At 39.7% G+C, this 16,500-nt stretch overlaps 1 protein-coding gene across 4 annotated transcripts in view; it reads left to right on the top strand.

Moving 5' to 3' along the window:
* Positions 1-16,500, top strand: part of kiaa0825 (KIAA0825 ortholog) — a 105,284-nt gene that overhangs the window by 14,292 nt on the left and 74,492 nt on the right. For 3 of the 4 annotated variants that reach the window (XR_001776896.1, XM_017306446.1, XM_017306447.1), the window contains exons 9-15: positions 2,473-2,612; positions 5,435-5,614; positions 9,520-9,753; positions 9,841-10,145; positions 10,395-10,501; positions 13,281-13,425; positions 14,805-14,951. Coding sequence is in view for 3 of the 4 variants with exons in the window: in XM_017306446.1 (XP_017161935.1) it covers positions 2,473-2,612; positions 5,435-5,614; positions 9,520-9,753; positions 9,841-10,145; positions 10,395-10,501; positions 13,281-13,425; positions 14,805-14,951 (1,258 nt within the window). In the remaining variant the exon portion in view is untranslated. The other variant, XM_017306448.1, reaches the window with a different exon arrangement.

Below are 16,500 nucleotides of genomic sequence, written 5' to 3'. Positions count from 1 at the left end.
GCTGTTCTGTGACGACATGTCAAAGGTAACGTTTAAAGCAGAGTTAAGTTTTAAAGCACTATCCCGAGCTTTGAACATTTCACACAGCACTGTTAAATTTACAATCTTAAAAAGAAAGAGCCTGACACAATCAAAAACTTGACAAGACATGGCTGTTTAAGAAGGCCAAACAAACAGAGCAGTGGAGCAGCCAACAGGTCCATTTGTAACCTTGAGAAAGTGCTGCATACGATCCACATCTCATCTGAATGTTTTGTCAACATATCTAGTAATCATCTCCCTCACAAATCTGCCATTTGTGAGAGAGTGGGAAGAATAAAGACTGAGAAAACCACAGGATGTCCTGTTTGCAGTTTTTTTTCAAGCCAGGCAGTGGACAAAACAAGTGGAAGAAGTTACTCTGCTCTCTGCCTTGCATGCAAAATGCAATGCCAACAAATAACATTGTGTCCTCCTGAACATACCGCCCCTATCCTTGTAATTATTTGGGTATTTCTTTCTTCCACATGAACAGGGAAACAGAGCAAAGTTGATGGATGGAGCTAAAAACAGAATCATTGAAGAAAAGCCATGTAACTAATGTGATCACGTCAAAGTAAGAGGACATACCCAGAGCTACAACGGAATACATTTTTTAGATTTAACAAGTATTAGAAAGGTACTGTCAAAGTTTAGACCTAAATCCAATTCAAATTTGTGCCACGGCTTAAAAATGGCTTTTTATCAACTCTTTTCAGCCAATCTAACTGAGCTTTGAGCTATTGTTTGTAGAAGAATGGTTCAAAATTACAGTCTCTTGATGTACAAAGCTTTTGAAATGCACTCCAAAAGTCTTGGGGGAATGCTGTAATTGCAGCACTAAGTGTTTCTACAATGTATTGACTCAGAGGGACTGAGCACAATTGCACACCACACCTTTTATTTGTAAAAAAAAATAAAAAAAAATTGGACAAACATCTATTTTTCTGGTCCACTTTAAAATTAGAACTATTATTTTTTGTTAGTCTTTCTCATAAAATCCAGATAAACACACATCAAACTTTTAGGTTTAATCGGGACAAAATGTGGAAAAGCTCAAATCCTCTCACCAGGCACTGTAACCTGCTGCCCAGGCTTCAGTCCAAAGTTGCCGCCATGATATAACGCAGATGAGACCAGCATTACCTTTGACACAGTGGTAACGCTGATGGTTATGGGATGTTTACAAGGGAGACATCACAGATGCGTTATTTGTCTGCGTTTGTGTCTAACTGCTGTTGCGAGCTGTGCGATCAATCACTCTTGCACACATTTGTCTCCACCCTCCACCCCTCTCGTCTCACAGCCAGAGGTTATGTCACCTGATGCCGGTAGAGCACAAATCAAACAAATCCCCGCTTTAGTATTGTGGATCTGAAGTTAGTTTGTTTTTATGGCCTCTTTATTTCTTTTGGTCCCACCTCCTGCTTTGATGGAAGGACGCCAGGAGGCCTACAGATGGCCCATAGCCAGAACCACAGGTCCACATCCAGATCCTGACTGCCAAATATTTCCCCAGTCAATTAAAACATATAAATGTATTCAATGAAATGCTTAAATCACCAAATAACTTGTGTTGTGTGTTTCTCCTTTGTGCTCTGCTCTGAATTATCCCATCTGTCTGTCTGCGGGTGTGTGTGCGGGTACATGCGTGTGTGAGCCTGCATGCGTAGTTGGGTTTGTGCGTTTGGATTCTGTAAGCTGACCCTGCCCTGTAGATTTATCAGAGCACTTAAAAGAGGACTACTTATGAATTTGCAGTCACAGTGACTTCATAAATTGTTCTGTCAGACCGAGGCATAGTTTTCTTCAGTCAAGCAGCAGGGTGCACCCTTCTCTAGCCTTTCAGTTCAGATGGAATGGCTAATTTCTGGGGAGACACCCCCGCAACGCGCCGCCTCCCGCCTCTTTGCTCTTAAGACCAACTCTGTCCACTCTTTCCATTAGATTTTATTGAGATGTATAAAGTAACATGCAGGCACACATGTCAGCATGCTTTCACACTTGCACACTCATAACCACAAGCAAAGGCTCTGAACACACTGAAAGCTTCGCACACACCAAGGATACGGCTCATTACTCACAGCTGGCTGCAGCCTCTTGGTTATACAAAAGATGTAGGGGGGGGTATTGCTGTATATTCATGTATTTGGCTGTCACCCAAATGTTAATTTGCTTTTAGCTGGCCGAGATTGGAGCTAATTCCTTTCCATGCATGCTATAAGTAAGTTTACATTTGAAGTGAACAGCACTAAAAAAGAATGACTATTTTTTGCCATTTCCCAGCTGTTCGTACTTCTCAGGATGTTGTTTTTTTTGTCTTTGTTTCTTCCTCTCTTGTGAAGCCTTCATGTCTTTTTTGTGGTCTCTAGCTACATGGATTTCAATCAGAATGCTCACCTGACGCCGCAGAACTGTCAACTTTTTCTCCTTTCTTTGTTTCTCGTCTCTAAGAGATGGCTTTACGGGTGAGGCAGCCTTGGCGTGCCAGTTGAGGCTACTGACCTCTGACCCAGGATGCAGTCCCAAGCTGCTGCTGCAAATGCTGCTTTATGAAGATTGTCACCTGCCTAGAATACTCCTAGAAAATTCCTGTGAGTTTTTTTTTTTCTCTCTTTGTTTCAGTTTGCATTGACTTAAAAGCGTTTGCAGTTTGAGCAGGCTGTTGATATCTGACGCCTCATCATTCGTCTTTTAGGAAAAAGCAAAAATACTTTTGTTTCTTTGATATTTCCTGTTTCATATCAGTGGTTACCACAGGGGACATCTGTGGAAAGTGTTTATTGGAATCCTAATTATGGTGCTCTAAGATCTTAAGCTAGTTATATGGACTGTGGATGATCCCCATTCATTTTATGAAGTTATCATCAGCATCTTTGCCATCATCATCATTTTCACCTTGGTCATCATCATTACTAAATCAATAGAGCACAGTAATAAACACTCAGCTGGCCCAGGCAGAGCACATACTCTGACCTTTAAAGATTTTTTTTTTCCCCCTTCCCTCTTTTCTTCTCCACATGGCAACAGTCTAACCTTTAAAGACTGTTGTGCACTCGCACATTAATTCACATTATAGCGACCTCATTAATAACAACTCTCTCTGTCTTGTTCTCTCGCTTGGTCTGGGCCTGACTCAGAGGCTTCGAGATGCGTCTCCCCGCACGCTGCCGTAAATCAACACTAGAAGCGCTGACTCTCGCCTGTTATCTGGGGTGACGGGATAATTAACCAGGACACAGACAGACAGAGGGAACAGCTTGACTGAAATGTCTTCACGGCAATAAGACACTGCACTTCCCCATATGTTTGGGTCATTTCTCTGATGATTAAAAGAATAAAATAAAATAAAAATCTGCTTTTATAATGAATTCCAAACCAACTTTTTAATACCACTTACGCGTCTGTCTACTCCATATACGTTTCGTTGGACTTTTGAAATGAGCTGGTTTAAAATAGAATGGGATCTTTTCTGAGACTTTTGTTTTGTTGTTTTTCAACCAGCTTTTTCAAATGTTATTAATAACGTAATGTACTGCCATTTTTTTCCCCCAAGTGGTAGCAATCAGTGGTGGGTTTTTGATACTGATATTGATATTGATATAACTGAAGCTTCAGAGTTGTCCCAGTCCCATCAGGTCAGTAGGTGGTCCTTTTTCTGTGTGTCCCAGGCCACATTGGACACAAGTGCTCAAAGCCACCTCTGAAGGAAGTCTGAGGAAAAGCGTTTGAGTGAGTTCACACCTGTATGTGGGGTTGTCTGGACACAGTCAGATCAGTTAAGACTGTTATTAGTGCCAGATGTGAAGCGGGTCTCTCATTACTTTTGTAACTCAACAGCTTTCTCAAAACTGAAAGTCACACTACGTCAGGTAAACACAAACAGTCTTTTTACTGTCTGTTGTGTGCCTGCTTCCAATTACTGTGGTTTGCGGAAAGGACCCTTGTGACTGCATGACTGGTTGTCCGGAAGATAAACAGGTGTCTTTGTTGGCTACGTATCAAGGTTGAATAAGCACAGAGACGGAGAGCAGACAAGGGGAGAGGGGTAGAGGAGGGAACACAGAAATCAGCTTTAAAAAAAAAATAACACACAGGAGTTATTGTATGCTGGAAGAGTTCTGGAAAATCCACAGAGATGTGCCAGCGCACTGACATCTGTTTTTCTGAAGTCATCTGCTGCTTCATAATGGGATCATTATTAAAAGGCACCTAGTTAACCTCTCGTGCTCTCCAGCACTCAGAGTGGAAATTAATGTTAGCCAGCCCCGTTTCTTTGGGCCAATGCAGTCACAGCAGTGATATCCATAACACTCTCCCCTTAAGGACCAATTACCAGACAGGCAGCGAACAAGATGCCCGCCTGATCCACATAATGCTGCACAATGTGCAGAGTCTTGGTCCGTTTGGTTTACAACGTCTTAGGATACATGTTAGCTGAATGGTTGCGAAGGAGCAGAAGCGTTAGTGTGCAAATCAGTTTTCTTATAGTCCTCTGTGCTTCATTCCTGAATCTTATGCAAGGGGTTGATCTGTCGCTGCAATGCTGCAGCTAATTCTGCCTTGTCATTTTAAAATAGCCCAGCATTAGTCAGTAGGAAGTCATGCTGCCCTCCATTACAGCACAGCGCGTCCTCATTGACTGCTGCCTTGCATACGCTCTCCTATACAAATAGTTGTCATTTCCTAGACTGCAGACTGACAGACCCCTAGATGTCTGCCACCTCCGGAGCAGCGGGCCTTTCCTCAGCAATCCCTGTCAACTTAACACACTCACACACACAAACACACGCACAGGAGCACACAAATCACATATATAGACATCCATATGGGTTTTACAGTCACACACACCTCCATCTTCAGCCAGCTCAGACAGCAACCCCCACAAGGACGCCCTGTCAAAACCTCTTCCTTTTCACTTCCTGTCTCCATGTTCTATGGATCCCACAGCCAGGGGCTTTGAAATCTCTTTCTTTTTCATTCTTATTTCTATCCAACACAGATGTGGGTTTTTCTTCCCCTTCCATTCCACGCTGTCTTTTGTTCACCCTTTCTGTTAACATGTGTCAGGCTAGGCAGCCTTGACATTTTCCAATGTGTGCGTGCGTATATGTGCGTGTGTTTTGTTCAAAGAAATCAAGATGTTTTATATTTATCTGTCTATCTATACATACCTTTATAGAGTTGATATTTTCTGAACGATAATTCAAACAACTCCCCTGAGTGTCTCGTTTTTTGTGGGTGAGCTTTTTCATCTTCTAGGATTGTGATTCTTTGTGTATGTAAAGTCCTCTAGAATATCAGGATTTCATCAATTCAATGTCGTTTTAAATATCCACACATGTAGTTGTTTTGTTGCTGAAGTACCTCACCAGGCTGACTTCAGTTGTTGTTTTTTGTTTTTTTTTGTTTCCAGATTTTTGCCAGGAGACTGACTCAGAAATGTCCACAGAGAATTGCAAGGCAGGAGATGACTTCATAGTTTCTTTGTTCAACTTGTTCTCCTGCTTGAATAATGTTCCCAAGGCTTTGACCCAGGCTCTTCAGCCATACCTGGAGAAAGCACACATATGGAAATATCTCTACAAACTGGCAGGTAATATCTTGGTTGGAAAAGAGGGGTAATATATCAAACTTTCACACCTTTAGATACTCGAGTACTCTACTTGGTCAAATATTGGATAGTTAAAAAAACAACAACAAAGTTTTACGGTTAAGGTCTAGAAAAATCCAATTACATTGATTCCTTTATATTCAATATATTTTATGTTTATTGCTACAGCTGTTAATCAGTCATACACAAAGATTCTGGTATTAAGATAAATATTACTAACACTAACAGTCACAGAGTATTAATTTAATGTCGGAAATCAAAATAAAATGTTGATTTGATCTTTGGTCCTTAAGATGATCTGACAGCTCCTATCTACCAGTGACAACTTCGATTAAACAAAAATTTTTGAGCATCTATAAGATTTATAAATACACATACATAGTGGACTTGTATTAATGGTATAATAAAATAGTGTTTGGTTCATATTTGTTAGAACAAAATACTTTTATTTTAGTCAAAAGTATGACGTCTTTCAGTTTTGAGTATAAATAGTTATCAAGATGACATAGAAAACATCTGTCAAGGTCCTAAATTGAAGTAACTCCTGTTGCAGATTAGATGATTGGTGTCATTGTTCCACTGACACTCTCAAAGGTCATTGTTTCAGTTTTTACATGTACTGAAAATTTTGATGCAGAGTTTAAGGTCATCTCAGCGACTGACTGAAGATCTTATCACTACTCTACCAGCAACACTTGACAAAGTTGGACGATGTGTGGTTAAAATTTTTCCTGCTGCGTATTATGTTCAAACATCTGAAATTTGCGTCCACTTCTAGATGAGCCGAACTTTCCAAACTTTTATTTTCTTAATTTTACTGAAACTATCTTACATCATAGCAGGAAGCAGCATTCGCCGTCTTCTTGTTTAATGTGTGGATTGTCAGCCTCTAACCATGTTCACTTCGGTGGCCTTATTTAATAAAAGTGACTGTCATATAGTCGAGGCTGATTCCTCGTGTGGTTTACTCTCTTTATAGCTGTGGATCCACTGTGGTATTAAAAATCCTGAAGCTGTGTATTGGTTATCTTTCATTGACTTTAATTAACTTGAAATTGAGCTGCCCTGAACTCAGAGTAAATCTGTTGAGAAGTCAGTCCTATAACTCTTGGTATGCTTTTCCAAAAGGGTGTGTGTAGCTTTTTTATATTTTCTTGACAAAAGAAATTTATTTGTCAAGTTCACTTTTCCTTCAAGACTTCATTCCACTGTCACATAAATGACAGTGTTTTCACAACTTCCACACAGAAAAGTGTTATTGATAGTGTGACCTGGTTTAGTTATTTATGATGCACTCAGTGATAGAAACCCCCCCTCCCCAAAAAATCATCAGAGCCGGTCATGCCAGAAATCATCTTATTCCAAGCTCCAGTTGATTTCTTGGTGCAACCCTAATAAATCAGTCAGAGGAAAATGTTGCTTTTTCATAATAGCTGGAAATGTGTATGAACAACTGAGAGAGGTCACCACCTTCTCACTCATCTACTACATTTCAAGAAGAATCAGTAACGGGGATTTTAAAGTAAACCCGTCAACGGTATATTAGTTTTTTATTCTCTAAAGGCCAGTGTTGACATTGAGTGCAAATGTATGACTATAATATGATGTTTCTTTTTCTTTTTTTTTTCTTTTTTACAACAGTTCTTTTTTTCTTATCTCAGATGCAAGCTTTGCGGGAGCGCTTAATCAGAACTCCTGTAGCGAAGAGAGTTCATTTTAGGAGTGATTTTCACATTCTGGCTGAGTGGTAATTATTGCAGCATAAATTAGGGTGACTGGAGAAGAGTATTTGGATAGAGACAAAGCACGGGAGGGGTCGAAAAAGCAAATGAACGAAAGTGAGATAGTGTGCCAGAAAGAAGTTCTCAATGTCATCCAATCATCACTTATCCTCAAAGGGTAATTAGTTTAATTATTGGACTGTTCCAAATCTTTATATTATAATTTTGGTTACAGGATACCCCCAGTGCCCCCATTTCTATTTAAACTGTTTGCTGAATTAACTTTCATAGATCACATTGAGAGTTTTGACAGTTTCACCACTTACTCTGATGTTTTACCACACAGGAGTTCGAAGGTTGCTTCAAATCAATACAGGGATCGATAAAGTAAATGCAGTTTAAGGTCTGAAAATCAAGTTACTTTGAAGAACAGATCCAGACTACACTTTCCAGAGACTTGCTTTTTTTTTTTTTTTTCCACTAGTCATATCATTTTCTATTTCGCTCTCCGTTATTTGGGGGGGAGGGGTTTCTTCGTCTCAGGCGCTGAGTTCACCCAGCTTTTAGTTGTTCTTGCAGGTTCATGTGCCACCACCATAATTTGTAGCTTGTAGTGTTACAGCCAGAGCTGTGGGAACTTTATAGGTGCCATGCAACCTCATCCTATAGAAGCTCTGTTATCAATAATAACAGGATTTGAAAGAGGAGAGCGATGAAAGCTACACTGCACCTGGCGAAGATAGTAAAAATGCTGCTATCGGGCCATCTGGGTTTAATACAGAACATCTGAGTAGAACCTGACCTTACTGTTTTGTAATCCAATTTTTTTATTTCAAGAAAATAGGCATTTTATTTGAATCAAGTTACAGGTGCCTCTGCATTTTCATTTTGTCTCCATTAACAAGTCATTTTGACATAGGGTGAGCTGTAACATTGTGTTCTTTTGATTGACACTCCACCAGTCTGGTAATGAAACATCTGCATGTGGTTTTGTTTATTGAAGCTAAAAGTATGTATTAGAAGTTTAGAAACATCAACCACTGGTTAGATTTATCTGTTCATTTTGAAGTTTTAATGATCAAATGTTTTTTTGTTTTTTTTCTTTTATGATGTCCGTATACAACAAAGAACTTGGTGCACAAAATTTAATTCTCTGCACATTTTAGGTTTAAATTTCACCTGTTTCACAAAATATTCAAGTAGCCCTGAAATATTCATAAATATTCAGCCTTACACAGGTTTAAAAATCTATTCATTTTACTAATGTCTTTCTGCTGAAAGTAATATTTATGTTTTGGAGTGGCCCAGAATGAGTCCTGGTTTGAATCTGACCGAGAACCAGTGGAGAGACCTGAACAGTAAGGTGGTGGAAATGAGGCCTTCCAAAACTCAAAGACTTGGTGATCATGCCCAAAAACAAATAATCAAAATATCAGTGAAACATGCAAAAAATATATAGTTATCAAATATACAAAAAGTTTGATTGCTGTAATACTAATGAAAGTTTTTCCGTTGTTTATAGGGAAAGATACATTTTTGACATGCTATTTTTTATTAAAATGCAAACAGAAGCACATATATTATGTATTTATTTATTTTTTAAGTAATGATCCTTGTATATTTTCTTATGTTTTGGGGGAAACAAACTTTTTGGTTGATTTAAAAAACAATCCAATTCTAAATCTGGCAAGGCTATCAGTAACTCTGGGCTTAATTGTATAATTGCACACTTCCATTTCGACTACTAGTTGGACTAATGCTCCTTATTGTTTTATTAGCCATCCCGCAACACGATGCTGCCTCTGTCATGTTTTACAGCTGGTGCAAAATTCTCACAATAACTAACATTTTTCTTGCCCTTGTGGGGAAAACAACTCAGTCTTTGTTTCTGCTGACCATAAAGCTTTTCTCCAGAAGTTATTTAGCTTGACCGCATGGCCAGCTTCAAATTTCTCCTGTGCTTGAAAGCCATTCGTTTGGTTTCTTCTTTTATGTTTCGATTCTCAGAATTAGTGAACTTATATCTGTTCTTAAATTTATGCTTTTATTTATTTTTATACAATTTCAAACAAAAAATTGTATACCTTTTAATGTCTTATGGTTTTGTTTTATTTTACTTCAATCACTTTCTTTTTACTTGCTGCTTTTGTTCGGGATTTTCCTCAGGCCCTACACAGAAGGCACCGGTGGTCATTGATTGTGTCCGAGCGTTGGTGATAAAGTCAGCCAACAGTATTTTGGTACACCTGGTCTCCATGGCAGTGGCTTGGCAGGGCACGGAGGATTGTAGTAAAGCACACCAGTTTAAACAAAAAGTGCCAGAGAGTGTCCTGGCTAAAATACCCAAGGACTGGAACTATACACTACCTGATGAAAGAGGGAAGGACACTGCCTCTGAAGGTTAGCATAAACCCATTTTTCTCATACTTGGGAAAAAAAAAATCCCTACTGAAGTAATTGTTTTTTTTTATGTGCTTCTCCTTTCAGCTGTCATATCCTTAGCAATTCAAGCATTGTCCTTCATTTTTACCAACCTGCCATTGGCTGTGTCGTCGTTGCCTCTCCCTATCCGCTTCCTCTTTCAAATGGCAGAAAAGCATCTCTCCCATCATGCCCGGCAGTTGCGCTCAATGGGGCTGTTGCTCTGGGCGCTGCTGGGGTGTCTGATCCAGGGTCTGGAAGACCCTGATGCACTTGAAGAAATCAGTGGTCTGGCTCTGGACTGCAGGGCAAAAGACTACTTATCTCTGCTCAGAGAGTGCCTGCAGGCTGCAATGAGCATCCAGCGCAAGGTAAATAATTTATTCGCCACGGATAAGTGTGAGTTTTATTACAATCGAACAGAGATTTAAAGAATTTGCTGATTTTGCAGGTCGGATCTAGAATGAACACAAGTCAGTTAGCTAAAGCTTGATTAGTGCTTCTCCAATTATAATTTACTGCACTTTTGATACAGAGCATGGATACTGTCTTGTGTATATTGACTGCATGTAATCAGTTGTGTTTTTCCAAGTGCAATTTATGATAATGTTCTACAACAGGGGATTCCCAAACCTACAGTGCACAAAGTGCTGCAAGCTCTGGAGGAAAAAAGACCCAAGTGGATAAACACCCAGCTGCGGAAAGCTCAAAAACTCTGTGCAGAAAGGTGAGAGGCCACCAGAAAAGATCTCTGAAGAGGTTGCGGTCAAATTGGTACCTATTGTAGTTTAATGATTACATATGTACTATTGATTGTTTAAATAACAGAAGGGTTTATGAATTTATTTGGATCATTTGAAAATGCCTCTTTATACATTACGTTGGAAGATCTAAGAGTTTTGATTGATCGTTGCCTAGACGAAAGTTGAGGGCTGACAGAAGGGGGGTCAAACTGATCCATCTGACTGATGGTGTTTTTAGGTACTTGACATTAAAGAAAGAAAGAAAAAAAAGAAATACTCTTTTTCTTTTAATTGAGCATTCAACATTTGATAAATTGCATCATCAGGCTAATTTTTCACTGAAAAAGCTCTGAGTCAAATCGATGAATCTCAGATGTGTTTGTTTTGGTAAATGATGCGGTGGACGTACCATTTGGCCTACGAGAAACTCCGGTGCAAGATGATGGGAATCCAGCTTTCGTTTTGGGTCAATCTGTGACCTTTGACTTTCCGTTTTGCAGCTCGTTCCCAGAAACGGCGTCTCTGGCTGTTCACTTCATCATAACAAGGTCTGGGTGCATCTATCCTCATGAAAAGGCGATTTAGTGGCGTAACAACTTTAAGTAAATGAACAGATGAAAGCATTTAGTAAAGCTGCAACCGGTCCTAGTAAAAGGCTCGCCTGTTACAGTAAGATGAAGAGGGGGCGAGAGGTGGAGGGAAAAAACAGAGAGAACAGATGGGGCAGTGCAGAGCGTCAGGGCGAGGGGGGATGAGTGGAAAAGTGAAAGAAGAGTGATTATGTATCACCTGTCGGAGGCATTCAGTGGGATCATTACTATTCATTAAACTAACCTTCACAGGGAAGTGACGCCTGACTTGTAAACAATCAGAGAACACTGTCAGACAGAGAGAGAGCAGCGGTATTTAATAACTCCAAAAATCACAGCCACTCTTCTGCTGGCGTCATATTTGGAGTGAAACCCTTATAAAAGGACGTTTGCCCCCTTCTCTTCTTTCATCTCACTTTCCTCCTTTCCTTTCCCCAACCGTAATCCCCCCCCCCTTCCCACTTACTGCGCCACCCACCTTGTCTTTGCAAAGTAATTTGTAGAGGAGAAGATTATTGTTCTCCATCATGGTGACCCTGGCTGGGCTGACGGGATGCATACACAGATGAAGATGAATGCAGTTATTCCTTGGCGGAGGTCTGCCTCTTTCAGGGCACATTGGCCCTAATGACATGATTGATAGGCTGTCCCAAATCCGGAGGGGCCCTCATTAATCACCCCGCTGACTGAATCCAATCATCTGCTTCACCTGCACAGTGATGGACAGGAAAGGATACAGCGCAGGTGCTGACACGGATGCACAGCCGCCACCGCCGACAACACCACCAGCCGGGCCGCCAGGCAGAAGAATGAGGCGATGTATATGGACAAGACGGGACTCCTCTTCTTTTTGCCACCCTCAATGTCAAACAGCCAATGGCTGGCTGACAGGCGACACAGCTTCTGCCATATTATAATTACAAAGAGGAAGAGGAGAAAGAGGACGAGAGAGGGAACAATGACAGGAAGTGTATGTGAAGGAGAGGACTTGATGGACGGCGGTGTGATAGCCATCCGTACAGAAAGGGCAAGAAATGATGTGGGCGTATGCCAGGGTTGGGAACTGTACACGCTTGAGGACCTTGACATACAATTACACGTCCTAAAAAAACACACACACACTCACACACGCGCGCACACACCAATCACTTTACTGTAGCGGGATTCTCTGGTCAGAGTTTATTTGGTTCCTTTCTAATTAATTTCCTTTTTCACTTGTGTTCTGGGGCATTGCTAGAAATAATGCTGCCCTGAGGCCCAAGATCTAAATATAGTTGAAAGCGTTTAGACTTAGGTTGAAGTATTCACAGAATGTAATTCATAATACTTGACAAATGGTAAATGGAACGGATGGTTTCAAAATATTTTGTACTTAAAAATTTTATTTTATCGGAGTGCTTATTTCAGGCCCCGTTTTTCACAGCGGTTACTGCCACAGATCTTTTTGGAGTTTGTCTCTCACAGCTTTGCAACATCTAGAGAACAAAATCTCATCCTTTTCTCTTTTGTCAAAATGCCTCAAGCCCAGTCACATTGGATGGAGAGCTTAGTTTTCAAGTTTTGCAAAAGTGCTTTGTTAGTAGAAACTTCCTCATGTGTGCTTTGCACTCAACATGGCTTGTGTCAAACGACAAAGTGTTCTGACTTTCTTTCAACAGTTCAATAATCTTCTCAAAAGACAGATTTGTGCAGGACATGACCGGTAGATGTCCTATCAACAGATTAATTCACCTGAGCTGTGCAGCATAACAACTCCTCCAGTGTTACAAGAATTGGCTGCTTCCTTTATTTTTTTAAGTTGAATATCCTTCACACTGGCTTTATAATGCATTCACTAGCAGAATTTTTTTTTTTTTTTAAACAATAATTTGTTTTAAAAAAAAAAATGATATGGAGCAGCTGTCCCAGTAAGATGAGTCTGATAATATCTATTATTTATGTTAATATTTATTAGTCTTGACACATATACATATGCATGCATTTTAGTTTTTAACCCGGTGGTGGGAATGGGTTTTTCTTGACTGTCATAAAAAAAAAAAAAATCTCTTGATGTCAGTGGTCAGAACGTTAGTTTCCAACTTGGATCCAAATTCTCCTCTTAACTGGAACCAACTTTTTCGAGACGCTCTTCTTGCTTGCCTTCACCTCTCTTTCTGTTGTCTTTTTCTCTCAGCATCTTGAAGCAGGGAGCAGACAGAGGAGGTGCTGCAGCTGAACTGACTGAGCAGAAAATGGGCCTGATGCTGCTGGAGGTCTGCCACAAAGCAGGTGGCTGCGCCTACCTGAGGCAGATCTATCACATCATCCAAGGCAATGAGGTAGGGAAGCGCCCGTGCTCCCCAGCAATTAGGTGGCTGCTGGCCTGAGGCCGCAGGCTGTTTGGGAGGGGAAGGGGACAAGAAGAGGGCTACTGCTTGTGTGCAGTCTGCTTGCTTTGATCTCGTCATGTGCTGGTGACCTCCAGGATGCAAACCTTGTGTGAGTTCTTTGCCAAGAACATACCCAGTCACAGTGAGCTGATTCAGGATAATTCTGTTCAATGTGGAGGAAATGCACCTTTTTAAAAATGAATTAAAAAAAATATACAGTCAAAATTGACACCTGAATTTAACTGGATGGATAGATGAGTGTATTTGCTATTTTCAAAGGGATGTTTGTTATTTAATTATGGATTGGAAGACGAAGAAGAAAGACACATGCTTATTTTGTTAATTAAAACACTCTTTTCAATTTTCATTTATGACAGTGTTAGATGATTATCTGATATGTAGATTTTTTTTTATTGAACTGATCCAAACTGTAACTTGTAACAGTCCAGATTTTCTCACCTTCACTCTGGTTAGGAGAACATCCTGTGGAATAACAACAAACAATAAGCAAGACTCCAACCCTGTAGTTTTAAAAAAAAATTATTATTATTATTTAATTTAGAGCCCTAGTGGAATTTTGACACTCTTGGAAAGCTTAGAGAACTATGAAATCTGGCTTTATAATTTTCTAAGCCATTACAATAAGTATGGAGTGTGAACAAATCCAGACTTTTAATAAAAAGGCATGCATTTTACAAAACCTGATGTTTTTGGACGACAATTTTAAGAAAAGTTATTTTAGAAACCGCAAGTACATGCAAGCACCTGTGGATGTTTCACAACGATGCTCAGGTGATGGAACAAGTAATGACAAGGTTGTACTCTGGGAGTTTTACACAATAAAGTCATTAGGAAAACAGCTGAGAAGTGTTGTTCCTGGCTGTCTTATGTATTTACTAATGGAAACGTAGAGAACAGAGTGGCTGGGTAAGCGTAATGCAACAGGACAAACCCTCCACAATGCTGTATTCTGCATTCCTTCAAAGACAAACAAAACTGTAAGTGGAATCAGTTTTAAGGAGCCATTCAATTAGAAACAATATGAGTGGAAATTAATATTACCTTTACTCTGGTATTCAGTTGTTCATTCGTTTAGCCTGCATTCATTAAAAATTGTTGGATATCCTTAACAGTCTTTCAAATATTGTTTGATGTTGATTCAACTGTATGCTAAATTATCATTTGTGCGTTTTGAGTTTGATGAAAATATAATGCACTTGTAAGATAACTTTTAGCTTTGGAGGTCTGAATTTACAACTTTTTTTTAAAGCTATTTTATGTTCTCATATGATAATATGTTCCTGTTTTGGCTTACGTTCTGGGTGCAGGAGCTCTTGATGTCTAAACTCAATGGAAGCACAGACTCCACAGATCTCTCAGTGAAATTTGATGTCAGCCCAGAGACTGTCGATCGCACTGCATGCTTCAATCCTCTCCTGCAGTTTGACCACATTGGCAAGAAGAGGCTGAATCAGGTTTGTTCAGCATAGGGTGTTTCAGTGGGAAAATACTTTCTAATAGCTTCTTATCTACACTTGTGCGACTGAGTTAAATGTTCAAGTGAACTTGAACTTTTTCAGACTTTGCATTATTGCGTGGGTATACCTGTTACGTGTCATTTAACTTTAACCAAGGACAAGGGCTTTCTGTTGAAGGTGAGGAACTGCTGAGTGCTTAGTGAACTATAGCTCTCTCTGAACTTTTCTGCTCTTTCTTGTTTCCCAAAGGTTGCTGCCTTTTTCAGGCATGGCACTTCTGTCTGATAGACAGAAAAGAAAGCTGAAAAAGAAGTAGGAAAATGAAAGATTTTTTTTTTCATGAAACTGGGTAAAGTTAAGGTGAATTACTATCTTAAAGTGCAGATCGTTGGAGCTTTGAAATACATCTTTTGTCATTGCAAACCCAACCTCAGGAGTGCCACCATGATGTTCAGTTTCCTTGACTCAAAAAAATATTCACACCTTCAACCTTTTTTCTACATCTTACCATGCTACCACCAAGAACTTCACTGTGTGTTATTGACATTTTATGTGACATATAGGAGCACATAATAGTATGTACCTTTTTTATAAAGTATCTAGAAATTTCAGGACTGCCAAAAAAGAGGGCCTTATAATGATTGAAAATAATGTATCGGTTTACTAGTTTTACTTGTAAATTGTAAATGTGTGTGCATTGCATTTGTACCCAGTCCCTTTTACTCTAATACTCCTAAATCAATTAAGTGCAGCCGGTTGCCTTCAGATGTGACCTAATAAGCCAATAAACAGAGTCCACCTTTTGAAAAATCATCAGTATAGATACAGCTGTTCTGTGAACACCTCAGAGGTTTGCTAAACCCTCCCGTGGTGTGAGCACGATGCTCAGGAGGAGCTCAAAAAATGTTACGGTCGGACAGCGGGGAAGCAGGGTGGTTGTCCAGCCAGGCCATCAATTTCCGAAAGACGCCCACTGGGTCAATGTGACCCTGCCAAACCACACACAGGGTATAAAAATAAAAAAAAACTCATGCCATCTAAATGACACCATCTCTTAAGACCGCATGACGGTTACAGATGGACGAATCTTAATACAGGGCAGTCCTAAAGGAAAACCTGCCACTAACTGCAAGAGACTTCAGACTGTGCCAGAAGGTTTATATTCCTGTATTCATTTAATTGTGTTAGAATGAGCCCAGTAAGGTTTGAATGTAAATCCAATTTGTAATTTGTGGCAACCTTTACATAATTACCGTTTCAACTCACTCTCCATTCAGATTGACTGCTTGAGCTATTTCACAAAGAAAAATGGTCAACATGTCAGTCTGTAGATGAGCTGGAAGAAACAGAATCAACAAGACTCAGAATTTCAAAACACTGTGTTAAATTCATTCCTAATGCATTAATGTTTGTGGGGAGACATTTTTAAAAAGCCCTGGTATTTTAATTTAAAATATTGTCCCTCATAAAAACTAGGTTAAACTTTCTTGTGAAATAAATACTGTTGATCTCAAAGAAAACAGTCATTGTAATTTTCCTATTATAT

Source organism: Poecilia reticulata, linkage group LG9 (assembly GCF_000633615.1).
Source record: "Poecilia reticulata strain Guanapo linkage group LG9, Guppy_female_1.0+MT, whole genome shotgun sequence".
NCBI classification, from domain to species: domain Eukaryota; kingdom Metazoa; phylum Chordata; class Actinopteri; order Cyprinodontiformes; family Poeciliidae; genus Poecilia; species Poecilia reticulata.
The sequence above is the reverse complement of the archived record's forward strand: the minus strand, read 5'-3'. Positions and strand labels throughout refer to the sequence as shown.